General features: G+C 39.6%; 1 protein-coding gene across 1 annotated transcript; it reads left to right on the top strand.

Annotated features, from left to right (window-relative positions):
• On the top strand, positions 1 to 8,808 carry LOC135481943 (dentin sialophosphoprotein-like). Its single transcript, XM_064761728.1, has 7 exons — positions 1 to 24; positions 2,641 to 2,691; positions 3,141 to 3,281; positions 4,265 to 4,610; positions 4,821 to 6,464; positions 7,682 to 8,179; positions 8,422 to 8,808. Exons 1-7 carry the CDS (start codon positions 1 to 3, stop codon positions 8,535 to 8,537), a joined length of 2,820 nt encoding a protein of 939 aa, XP_064617798.1. The 3' UTR covers positions 8,538 to 8,808.
• The last annotated feature ends 4,734 nt before the right edge of the window (positions 8,809 to 13,542 follow it).

The following is a 13,542-nucleotide window of genomic DNA, read 5'->3' on the forward strand; positions in this document are numbered from 1 at the left end:
ATGAAAATGGCTTCCGGGGACGAGGTAAATTGTGTAAACTTGGGAATTGTTTTGGCTAAGAGTGTTGAACGTTGTGAGTTAATCGCATGATTTGGTGTACGTGATTATATGGAAATGTAGTGTTACAAAGTAGAAACTGCCATTGTAGTTGAGATGTTAATATTTAGAAAGTATGCGTATTCAAAGAAAATGTGTTGCCTGTGTAATGTGTTGGCCACTCTTTCAGTCTCAGTCCATGACTTTGTGATTGAACTAAAGACAACAGCTGAATTCAAGGCCGTAAATACAGTATACTATAGGGTATTATATTATTTGTAAATACACCCTATGAAAGCACCCCAGTTTTGTATGTAAGATTCCCTATAAACTTTCGCCGTCATGTGACTGAAAAATTGTTATTTATTTATTTATTTATTTGATTGGTGTTTTACGCCGTACTCAAGAATATTTCACTTATAGGACGGCGGCCAGCATTATGGTGGGAGGAAACCGGGCACAGCCCGGGGGAAACCCACGAACATCCACAGGTTGCTGGCAGACTTCCCACGTACGGCCGAGACTCCTGGGTCATTACGCTGTGCTAGCGCCCTAACCGACTGAGCCATGGAGGCCCCGAAAAATTGTTAAGTACGACGTTAAACCCCAAGGACTCACTCACTCACTATAAACTTTGATATTATTTACTTGAAAAAGGTTTTAGTTCTCACACATCGTAATATTTTAATTGCCATACCCTTGAAAGTAGACAGAAAAGTAGCCTAGACTGAAAGATCCATAGTTTCAGAATGTAACTCTCACATTGAGGAACATGAAGTGCTGGGAGAGTTACGGAGAGAAACTGCTTCTGATGTGTCGGATCGACAGTAAATGTTCACTGCATCTTCACGTGCACATTAAAATTGCCCCAGTGTAAGCCGACGTCAACTGAGTAATCAAAATCAACTAACCTAATGTGAGTCTCTCCAGACCAAAAACGATCCATGACAACCACACAAATCCAGTAAATAAATACATTTTCAGGCACTACACACACTGTGGCCACCATCTGGCTCTGATAGTCCTGCGTACAAGTCACGTGATCGATGTGAGCGTAGAAAGAAATCAGGTCGTTTAAGGGAGGTAATACCTATGGCAGTCATTATAGTAACACTAGACAGGTCTGGTCACCCATTTGGCTGGCTGGCTGGCTTCCATTGACATCATATGGTGCTAGTCGCTTCAGTCTCGCAAGTGATCAAAATGGTTACAGAGGTTTACAGCCATAGTGGGGGGTAGTGTCTGAAAATTTGAGCAGTTGTCATGGATCACATTTGGTTCGGCAAGAATCAGAACAGGTTAGTTGATGATGAGGACCATTCGGTTAGTGTCTATTTATGGTTGAAAAATTTTATTCATAATGCATGTGTGAAGATGGGGTAAATGTTGTTTACTGTTGAACCGACTCATTACAAGCAATTTCTCTCCATTACTCTCCCAACACTTCATGTTGCACGGTGTGAGAGTTACATTCCACAACTAAATGATCCAATGTTATGTTGAGCATCCAACAGGTAGCAAAGCTGGCTTTCTGGTGCCACCATCAGGCCATTGACCTGTGAGGTCACATGTTGAAATCCAGCTCTCTTTGTTTTGGCCGTGAGGTTTAAGTCAGCAAGTTTGTCAGGTACCTGGGTAAAGTCGGCGGTTTACGCAAGTCATTCTGATTTCCTCCACCCATAAACCAAACTGCTGTCATAAGTGAAAAATTCTCTAAAAACAGTCAATCAGTTGATACAAGAGGTAGCTCTCTGTACCTCCCTTTATTATTGTATTGCAAGGGGAGAGTGTAAACGGCTGTACGGTTGACATGCTTGCCTTATAGTTGTGCAGCCACATGAGGTGTTAATTTAATTACTTTCCCGAAAATGGAATCCTAATTCCATTGATCCTAGGATATTTAGTGGAAGTATGGGAAGGCATCAAGTTTCATAAAGCCTACTTGACTTCCATTAATATGACATATTCTCATCAAAATTAGGTGATTTACTCCGGGCATTCTGCTTTTCTCTACCCATATATCTGACTGTGAACACAGTAGTGAAAAAATCTTGCATATGGTGTTAGACACATTAAATCTTGAGATATATTGGATTACAATCCGACCATGCGTTTGAAGGTCTGCCAGCAGTATGTGGATGGTCATGGGTTTCCACCGATTTCCTCCCACCATAATGCTGATTGCCATTGTGTGAGTGAAATATGCTTGAGTATGGCGTAAAGCACTAATCAGATAAATAAATAAATAAGAATAACACTGTAGCTAGTTCAATAATGTGAATAGCCGAAAGATTTGCCTTTCTGTCCTGCAACAACGCAAAACTTATTTCCAGGCTTGGTAATCTGATATACTGGTGCTTCATTTAGCTGTGGAGACATTTTGAAATGAAATAAATGTGGTGCATCCTAACACTACGGCAAGCAAATGATATACTGTTTAAGCTTCCTTTGATGGGAAAGCTAATTACAATGTCCAGAACTTGTCAGAATAGTGTGCTTTGTTTGGATCTTGTAATGTATCTGCATCGTAAGAAACCACATTAATTGTTAATTTTTCATATTGTATTATGAATACATTGTTTTTCTCTATTTTTTTCTTCATAGGATGATGATTTGGAAGCCTTGCGTTTTGCCGTCCTGGCCTCCATGAAACCTGTAAGTTACTCCACATATTTTTTGTTGTATGTATAAAGCTGATGAGTGGTCTTGTGTTTTGTTTTGAACATTTGTTCATGTACCAACAACAGATTGATTTGTACGAGTAAGCCAGGTCCGAGTCTCCCGTTGCTTCCCAATAAACCCCAGTCTACATGGTGATGTTGTTATCTGAATATGAACTTGATGTAAAATGTCTTTGGTTTTAATGTCAAAATTACTGATGACATATTTTATTAAGACTTCCCTTTTAGAGGGCAGAACTCCTATTATAGTTGCACTGACATTGTATTGAGTTATGATTGACATTCATGTATCCATCTGTAGCAACTTAACACTTAGAACTCCATCAAAACAAAGACTGTTATACTAGTATTTGCTTTGTACAAAGTAACAACTGGGAATGGTGAAAAGTAGCAGTCATTTATATTTTGACTCTTCCTAAACAGAGGGTTGAAGATAAAGATGAAACATCAAGGGATGGAGGCAGTGACACTGAGGAGGACCCAGAGTTAGCTGCCCTTAGAGCTGCAGCACTGAAAACCAAGGGACAGAACTCCTCCAGTAACAGAATTGTACAAAGTCCAAAGGTGAGTTGTGCACAGAACATACTGAGTGTAAATGAGGTATAGTGGTTTTCTTTTTGCGAATGTGATATAATGGTAGATAATTCAAGTGTAAGACATTACATGTTTCTGTGTCGGTTCCTAGGTTATAAATTCAAGGAACCGAAAAGTCTGTTTCCCACAAAAATTGCTTGGCTACTCACTCACTGAAGTAAACGCTGAACAGTAATCCTTAGTTAACATTGGACAGAGTTAATTGTCCGAAGACCTGAGTTAAGAGCCCTAAATATACTGTGGCCAAGGTGTCACTAGACACTTGTACTTTGGTGCCACAAGTGGCCTCACAAAAAATTGGTCTTTTTGAATCTCTGTGTGTACAGTGGGCCTGCAATGCTATCTGCCACAGTGGACAGGAAGTAGTACAGCCGATGAATCCTTGGTAGGACCAAGGAACATCTGTTTCATATGAAATCAGTATTCTGAGATTGGTTTGATTGCATGCCTGTTGTGGAAGTTGTATTTATCACATGTTGCAATGTACGCTTCAAGTAGGGGAGATAACTCAAACTGACAAATTCAGAGTACCCAGTTCTGTCCCAAATTTTATTCATAGTTTGCACTCATATACCTCAATCATTCAGTGACAGTTCATACATTTTAAACAGAAAGGTTGAGGGATTATGGTAATTTTTACTTTACAAAGTAAGTGGAACAGAGATCTGGAAGAAACACCAAACACCAAAATTTATTTGATGAAATGCCGTTAATACTAAAATTATTACATAACAGAAATTGTTGGGAAGCGAAAAAACATTTGCCATTGTTTCACAGGTGAAAAGTACATGAAAGGAAAACAGCGTTTGCGGGCAATTGTGAAATGCTCTTGTCTGTGTACAGTAGAGCTATATTTATACACCATATCCACGTCTCATTTTGTTGAAATGTTGTGACTACATTGCCTTCACTGTAGTCCTCTGTTTTTAATCGTCTGATGACTTTGCTTACAGTTTCCACAACCTATTCCTCAGCAAAACAGTGCACCAATAGTCACACACCATTTCTCACGAGGGAGAGGGCATGGCAGGGCCCGCGGACGAGGTCGGGGGTTACGTGGGGCAGGCCGTGGTGGCATGGCACCTAACACCTTTCGTGGGGGTAAAGCTGGCAGTAATCTGATCGTCATTAACACTGTCCCAGAAGAAGACCCTCTGTCAGGGACAGAGAACAGAAAACAGATCCCCAACTCCCATAAAGAAATATCCTCCAACAATGTGTTTCTGAGGCCTCAGGATAAATGGGCGAGCTCTGTCTCTGATAGCAACAGCGGGACATCATCCCCAAATAGATCCAAAGGTATTGTCTTCACATTACCAAAATATATAAATACATAGAATACAGTTCAAACCATTAATCATTTGAATGAATAGAAAGAAGACATAGTATGAGCTGGATATTGCCCTCTATCTGAACGGGTAGTGTTAAGTGTGTGCCAATTCCTGAATTCTGTTACATGTGAATACATTTGTTGAATGACGTTTATTTTTTGACATTTTCTGTTTGCAGTTCCCAACAAATTCAGCCGTATTGATTCTAGTGGAAGTGATGATTCAGATAGCGAGTCTGATTTTGACGAGTTGGTGCCAGGAGAGGATGTTGAGAGTGATTCAGAGAAAGAGGACGATCAGTTGAACGTTGATATTTCAGATAAGGAAGGAAATGAATGTGAGGATGAACTGGGCGGAGAAGAAGTGGCAGGTTATGAAAATGGTCAAAGTTCAGAAAGTGAAAGTGGAGACCAAACTGAGAAAGAGACTGAGGGCAGTTCAGATGTGAATTTTCAGAAATCTGATAATTCAGAAAGTGAAGAAGCTAGAACTAGTAATGTTTCCTTAAACATTGGTGCAGGTACTGATACTAATAGTAATACAGAACCTGGCTCAGAACGTTGTCGAATTGTCCAGTTTTCTCATACAGATCAAAGTGTGAAACAGCAACACAGTCCTGAGGATTCTAGGGCTGTGGTTTCCCCACCTAAAGTACAGACAAATAAAGTACAGAGTGCAGAAAATGTGGTGAAACCTGTTAGTACAGGTGTGAGTAATGTGAAAAGTAGACTGGGACTAAAGCCAAATATTCCAAAAGAAAATGAAAGTTCAGAGCAAAGTGTGTGTAATGTCAGACATCCTGTAAGTGAAGCCATGTCCCCTGAGGAAAAACAGTTATTTGCTGCACGGCAGAAAAAATTCATGGAAATTATGGAAGTGAAAGACTTGAAGAAGACTGTTTCCTTAAAAGGTATTGTCCCGCCAAAAAAGCCTAAACAAGATGCTCGTAAAGAGCTACCAAAACAGTACAGACATAAGCGCAACCGGAGTAGATCTAACTCCAGGTCACCATCCGGAAAAGTGTCCTCCAACCACAGGAAAAGGGAGAGACGGAAACACAAGGAGGCTGAGGCAGGGTCAAGAGTCAAAGGTCAGCGACAGGCCTCCCGGGATTCTGTGAAGTTAGAGAGAAAGGTCAGGAAGTCTTTGAGCTCTGATAGTGACAGTGACTCGGACAGAAGGTCAGCATCATTGTCTGATAGTAACAGTAGTGACACAGAGGCTTTAACCTGGCGGTTCAAACATACAGGCAAGTCAGCTCGCACAGAACGGGTGTCCAGCGGGCAGGCGACTTCAGTGTTTGAACGACCCCGTGCAGATATTGAGAGGGAGAGAAAGCAGAGACAACGTCTGAAAAGGGCAGATAACTCCAGACCAGAAGGTAGAAACAGACGTAATCACACACCTGAGAGGCGCCCAGTTCGTCACAGCCCCAGTCGACACCGAAGGAAACGTTTTGTCGAGGAAGTGTCTCCTGAACGTGAGACGAGACAAAGCTCAGTGAAAACTGTGGTCACCAGCGTTGTCAAAGTGAACAGTGAACCTGCGAGGTCTGTGAAACAAGCTGGTATAGTAAAAAATAGGAGTAGGAATGCTCAAGTGAGATCGCGTTCTCTGTCCCCAAGGTCAGAAAGTGGTAGTACTTCAAGTAGTGCAGAGGAGTCAGGCAAAAAACGTGATGCTCGCAGTATTATTGTCTCCCTCAGGACTAAAGATGGTGTGGAGAAAGAAGAGACTACAAAAGACCGGGGTGATGCTGGTCCAGTGAAGGAAGATGCTGAGAACAGAATCAGTCCTGTTGTCAATATCACTTTTAATTCTGGTAAGTCAAACAGGTTATGGCCACTTATACATTTGTTTATTTATTGTTTTTCATGGCATATTCAAGAATTTTTCACCATTTTGTATGATTGCCACCAGCATTATAGGACGAAGGAACCTGAGTGCCCATTAAAAACTACCAGCCTTTGGTGAGTTATTGACTAACTTTCCCACATGTCACGTGTGATGAGTGATATGGACACCATATTAGTGGTCTTTATTGAAAGTTTTGGACCTGCATCATATGTGTCGTAGTAATTGAAAGGCAAGCACATTTAAACATGGCCCTTGTGTCCATGTAGTGAAGATTTTGAATTGTGAGACACAAGATGTTTGTTTAATCTCAGTCTCCAAAAGGGAATTTATTTAACACTGTCCAACATTTTCTGGAACTAAAATTGTTTCACTGTGGACCACTGCACTGGTCTGTTTTGATGTCATGGACTTGCTCTAATACATGCATCTCATATTTATGTAAGTTCAATAGCTATATTTTGGGGGGGTTAGATTTACTTATTTTTGATATGTTTTTTACGATGTACACTGTGCTCAAGAATATTACACTTACTGTAAATCTTTAACCTTTTCAACCACTAAAGCACTTTTTTTCAGTGGAATTTATGCATTCATTTATTATGAGAATGGCACTAAAAATTATTAGTTTGTGTCAATAAAGATGCAAGCTTCATAAAACTGCAATTTACTTTTCTACACCCTCTAGTTAAGAATATTTTAAAATATTGGTTGCAAAAAAGGTTGAAGAATTAGACTATATGATGGTCTGCGTTATGGTGGGAAGAATGCGAGAGGGAAACCCCCAACCATCTGCGGCTGCTGTTATATTTTTTTGTTGTTTTCTTGGAAGGGGGGGGGGAGGTTGAGAAGTTTTCTGGTATCATAAATAGGATTCTTTCAGGCTCTGCCCATAGGCTTTGTTGTTTCACCAAATACGGCTGTTAGATAACTTAAACTGTCTCATGTCTTTCATATTATTTCATGTTTATACACATGCATGTATCCAAGTGTAAAGTTGCGATAGGGTAACAAACTTCTTTTGTGATCATTGTTTTATGAATCTATCTGAGATAGAGTGTCTCTTTTATCAACTGCAGATCATGCCTCAGCTGGAAAATGCCATGCGAACCAAAACCTTGTGTTCAGTTATATTCTCATATTTTTAGGTTTGGTCTAAAATATGACCATGGTAACTTGTTTCAGAATCTTCCACAAAGCCAAAAGTCTCATCACGGGATAGGGGATCAATTCACCAGCGGCTGGGGATTCCTATGAGAACTAAGGATCCCGTAGACAGTAGGGAACTGGATTCCGGGCAGCGTAAGCGACGGAGGCATGTGATGGAGGAAGATGCCCTCGATGATAAGCCACTCAAGTTTGGAATTCGCAAAACTGACAGTAGTATTAGATCAAGACCTGTGTTAGGCTTGGCTGTGCATTCAAGCCCTGTTTATACGAGTAAGGCCAAAAGACTTGTGAGAAAAGATTCTGATGAGGCCAAGGAAGAAGAAGCTGTGGTGAAAACAAACCACTTGATTAGTGTATCTCCCAGAGACCCTGATCTGCCCAGGAGACTGTCACGCGATGACAAGCGGAAGTCAGAAGAGAGGTCTGATTCAGGGGCCAGCAAGAAAATCAAATTAAAAACCTCCCCAGAGAATGCAGATTTGCGATCTGGTGGTGATACAAACAGTACAAAAGGTTTGTTTTGAAATAAGTTTGTAGTGTTTGGTGCTGTTTGTGTCAGTTGTACTTGGATATCCTCCTGTACCTGAATACAGACCAAAATAGAATAAAAGAGAATTTCATAAAAAAGGTTAACACTTTGGACATGAAATGGAAGATTATGTTTGTTTCACTCAAACGAACCTATACGAATCTTTGTTATGCTCACTAATTGTCATTTCATTCTCCACAGCAATTCTTGTGACTTCTGTTTTCAGGAAGGACCCCAGAGGAAATCCAGCTTGATGAGCGTATACGGAAAATCCATGAGAAGAATCAAGCTATTTTGAAGCGACAGAGAGAGGTTATACAGGACAAGAAACTGTATGGCTGACCATCTCAGATTACACTCATAAATTTTCTGGTGTTGAACTGTTCTGCTGTTATGTTGGCTTTTTACTAATTTAGTACAGCCAGTCCTGAGAAAAGTTTTGAGCGAGAAAGGGAGATAACTTTTTGCGGCATTTCATATTGAAAAAAGAAAGAGGACCCAATACATACTTTTTGTACCATCACTTGCTTTACTGTGTCAAGAACAACAGAAGTAAATTGGCCATATTCGTTTGAATAAGAGACGTGCAATAATTTAATTGTTAGAAAGACAAAAATGGCAAAATATTGATGAAGTTTAGTTGTATAAATTAGAGTGTATATCAAGTGGTTTCACTAAAGCCACAATAAATGACGTGACTATGGAACATATTTATGTATACATATATATATATATATATATATATATATATACACACACACACACACACTATGTTTTAAATAGTCACATAATCTATTGTGGGTTTTGTAAAGTAGTATGCTTTTCAACCCTACACTTCTACACAGTTGTGTTATGCCTTGAAAGGCACCCTTGTTTTGTAGTCCTTTGTTTTTCCAACCTGCAGTGCCAAAATTGAAATTCCGTAACACTGTTATTTCTAATATCAAGTTACAGTACCTTACTTTTAACTTTTAACTTTAAATAGTTTGAGTATTTTTGAAACCAAAACTCTTGTGTTGTCTTCACACTTAGATTAATTGAATCTGGTTGAAGTTTTGTATTCCAGTTGAATTTAACCTTCTGCTACAGTTTGGAAGTCAATAAAGTGTGCACATTTGACCATGGAGCAATTTTCTGCATACACCTCAATCCGTCAACCAAGGCATGGATGCAGGTGAATCTTATAAGCAGTTGATGCGTGATCCATTCACCATCATTTGAGGAAAGTTTGTCTACCAATAGTCATGTCTTCACCTTTACCTCAGCATGATTACCAGAAAGTGGGTCCCATTAGATGCAGATTCTGTCAGGAATATCTGATAATTCTACAGAAGTATTACATCTCCATTTAGCGGTTTAGACCAAGTATACTTTCATACAGGTGTAAAATATTGTCAAGAAGGACATGTAAATTACTGTAAGTTGTATGCATCTCTCTTCTTTCAAGGAAAAGAAACTACTAACATGAAGTATATATCAGACGAAAGACCTTTAAATACTGACCAGGAAGATACATGAAGTTCAGCTTTTTATTATTTCTTTAAGAATTTTTTCAAACAAGTAAAATGCATTTGAAAAAGTCAGTTCTGCTGTGGTCTGTTCAGACCATTTGGCTATTAGTGATGTCACATTTGTATGTTGCTTCAAATAGTTTGTTTCAAGGTCCATTCGTCAAGTGCATACATAGCTCTGGATTTTCATGCATTTTTGAAGTCTGGCAGTCTGTGTGGGTTAAACTTATCTCGCAGAAACCTGATGTAATGTGATCTGTCACAATGTGGTCAGATACAACCAATGTAGAATCCGGTGTTTCCAATATATTTTACTCTGTGGAAAAAAAATTGAAGTATTTTCTTGGACACTGTAGCTTAGTGGTTTTTCTGCTAAATACTTCAGGTTAATGTTTTCTTTGCCGTTAAATTAAACCAAAAGATGGGTCAGTTTTACTGAGTTCATGTAGAATAAGGTACATAAATGATGTCACGACCACAGCAGTACATATGTATGTGCCACTGCTTGTTTTGAAGCAGCACAAGCTCAGGTAGATATTTTAATAACATTGTACAGAAATCTTTTCTTAAAACTGTATCTTTTCAAGTTTTCAGCTTTCCTGTTTAATAGCTGAGCATAGTTGAGTTTCATGCTTGTTTCAAAGAAGCATAAAACTTGTAAATCTTGTGATGAATCTTGCTATGCTGTTACACATCAATATATGGATTATGCCATAAAGGTGTCCACAATTTTTGGCATTTTCTTTTCCGTCCACAGAACTATTAATTATTCATTCGTCATACTTGTGCCATGTATTTACCAGATCCAACTGCTCCAAACTTAACTTGTCAGGTTATTTCTTAAAAGCTTTGGGATAGAGAAAAAAGTTGTACAGGGGATTTCATCAGGTTGTCCTTACACGTCCCTGTTCTTCAAATAAATCAGTATTGAGGAGAAGATTTTAGTATTGTGGGGTTTGACCGGTCACGTAATTATATGACATATTACAGCTTGAGCTGTAGAAAGAATCTATACGCGAGAAAGTGTACTTGGAAGTGATAGACATACTTGGAGAGAACTTTCAGATTATGTCGGTTCATTCTGCCAATCCATTGAAAAGACATGTTTGTTTATTCAATCACGAGAATCGGTTGAAACCTGTTATGTTACGCAAAATTACCAGTATAGTTCAGCCATTACAGATCAACTGAAGTTTTCTGCTACCGCGGTACTCGCATAGCCAGATTGACTTGCTGCGTACGTACCATCATGTCATTATTAGCCCTATCACCATTTACTGGGTAATATTTCCTGTGACAATTGCTGTTCGCCCAGCTCAAATATGTATGGCCGTTGGCTTCAATACCCTTAGAGTTAAAACATTGGTAAAAGAGCAACATAAGCTGTGTTTAATACATAAATTAATAAGAGCTTGTAATTTTCTACATACCTCATAAATGGTGTTGAATACACAGGTGTTAACGTGCGAGAACTGGTTCTTCTGTGTGTAATGTATATGTGCTTCAAAAGCATGTTACATGCAGACATAGCACATGATAGTATTTGACGGTGTTTCTGATTTGTCCTCATCATTCCAGTTGACATAGCCAGATTTGTTTGTTTAAAATGTTAAATAAAAGCCATCAATGACCTTGTATACTTCGTCTCACACGATTTATGGTTCAAAAAAGCAGTATTGTGTTTGTTTTCCTGTCAATCTTTACCCCGAGCCGACTTAGTGCACCAGTTTGTGGGGCCTTTGTCACCCTTGTAACCATTTGTACAGTCAGACTGCGTGACAACAGTGACAAGCAATGTGTATAGAGTGGGTTATGTTCGTTGTAGCTGAGGGTAAAAACAGGAAAGAAAACAAGAAACTGACTGCTACATTTGAGCCGGGAACTCAACAAAGGTGAGTATAACAAAGAAGGTCTACAGAACTACATATCAACAATGATCTCTCTTTTAAGGGTATGAACCCTTTTCTTCTTGACCAGCATTTCCCTTTGGCTCAGAATTGCCCCATGTATAATAAAAAAAACTGGAGTGTAATAATATACCTGTATACTGTAATACTGTTGCTATTTACTCGACATTTGCAACCTTTAGAATGACACCGGGTTAATTCAGCTCAGTTATAGGCATATATTCTTCATGTCTACCGTAAACCACATAATGTCGGACAGACCAAGTGCACACACTTCCATCGTTGCAGCATCTGTGTACAAAATAGCAAATCCGTTGCAAGGAGATGTATGGAGGATATAACTGAAAAAACTGCAACATTTCGTTCGACATATTTTTGAGACTGGAAGTGCGTTCGTGTCAGGATAATACATATAGCGATGATGAGATTGGCAGAGCGTTCGTGTCAGGAAGGTACATGCAGCGATGATGAGATCTCATTATCGCTGTATGTACCTTCGTGTCAGGAAGGTACATGCAGCGATGATGAGATTGGCAGAGAGTTCGTGTCAGGAAGGTACATACAGCGATAATGAGATTGGCAGAGCGTTCGTGTCACGAAGGTACATACAGCGATAATGAGATTGTCAGAGCGTTCGTGTCGGGGTGGTACATACAGAGAAAGCAAAATTGGCAGAGTGTTCGTGTCAGGAAGGTGCATGGCGAAAATGAAATTGACAGAGTGTTCGTGTCAGGAAGCTACATACAGCGATAATGAGATTAGCAGAGCGTTCGTGTCCGGAAGGTACATACAGCGATAATGAGATTGTCAGAGCGTTCGTGTCAGGATGGTACATACAGCGATAATGAGATTGGCAGAGCGTTCGTGTCAGGAAGGTACATACAGCGATAATGAGATTGGCAGAGCGTTCGTACCAGGAAGGTACATACAGCGATGATGAGATTGGCAGAGCGTTCGTGTCACGAAGGTACATACAGCGAAAATGAGATTGGCAGAGCGTTCGTGTCAGGGTGATGCATATATCAAAAATGAGATCGGCAGGGTGTTCGAGTAAGGATGGTAAATGCAGAGAAAGCAAAATTGGCAGAGTGTTCGTGTCAGGAAGGCACATGGCGAAAATGAAACTGACAGAGTGTTCGTCTCAGGAAGGTACATACAGCGAAAATGAAATTGTCAGAGCGTTCGTTTCAGGATGGTACATGTAGCTAAAATAAAGTTGGCAAGAGCTCATATCAGGAAAAAACACTGCAAAAATTAGATTGGCAAAGAGTTCATATCAGGAAGAAGCACTGTGAAAATGAGATAAGCAGAGAGTTGGTCTTAGAAAGATACATGGCGAAAAATGAGATAAGCAGAGAGTTGATCTTAGGAAGATACATGGCGAAAATGAGATAAGCAGAGTTGGTCTTAGGAAGATACATGGCGAAAATGAGATAAGCAGAGAGTTGATCTTAGGAAGATACATGGCGAAAATGAGATTAGTAGAGAGTTGATCTTAGGAAAATACATGGCGAAAACGAAACTAGTAGAGAGTTGATCTTAGGAAGATACATGACGAAAATGAGATTAGTAGAGAGTTGATCTTATGAAGATACATGGCAAAAACGATAATGACAGAGTGTTCATGTCAGGAAGATATATGACCAAGTCCTAGATCCCAGAATAGCGCTAATTTTGAGTTAAATATTCGTGACAGCAGCGTAATTCAACAATCAAATAACTATATTTATAATGTGGCTATCTGGAGTATCACGTTCCTTGTATAAATCACTAGCATAAGGGTAAGAAAGGAACTTAGGAATGACCGTTTCGTTTTACATATGTTTGATTTGCAATACACATGTCGTTCGAGCAGCTGCGGATGGACATCGTATAACCAGTATTCTGAAGATTAATATGCCAGCCTACCACCTGAGTGGCCATTACTTA

This window comes from Liolophura sinensis, chromosome 1 (genome assembly GCF_032854445.1).
Source record: "Liolophura sinensis isolate JHLJ2023 chromosome 1, CUHK_Ljap_v2, whole genome shotgun sequence".
NCBI lineage: Eukaryota > Metazoa > Mollusca > Polyplacophora > Chitonida > Chitonidae > Liolophura > Liolophura sinensis.

Bases quoted from the DNA above. Each gene is read 5' to 3' on its own strand.
- LOC135481943 (XM_064761728.1), top strand. From the start codon at position 1: ATGAAAATGGCTTCCGGGGACGAG. The intron at 3,282-4,264 runs GTGAGTTGTGCA...CTTTGCTTACAG, and splicing joins GAATTGTACAAAGTCCAAAG to TTTCCACAACCTATTCCTCA. The intron at 4,611-4,820 runs GTATTGTCTTCA...TTCTGTTTGCAG, and splicing joins ATCCCCAAATAGATCCAAAG to TTCCCAACAAATTCAGCCGT.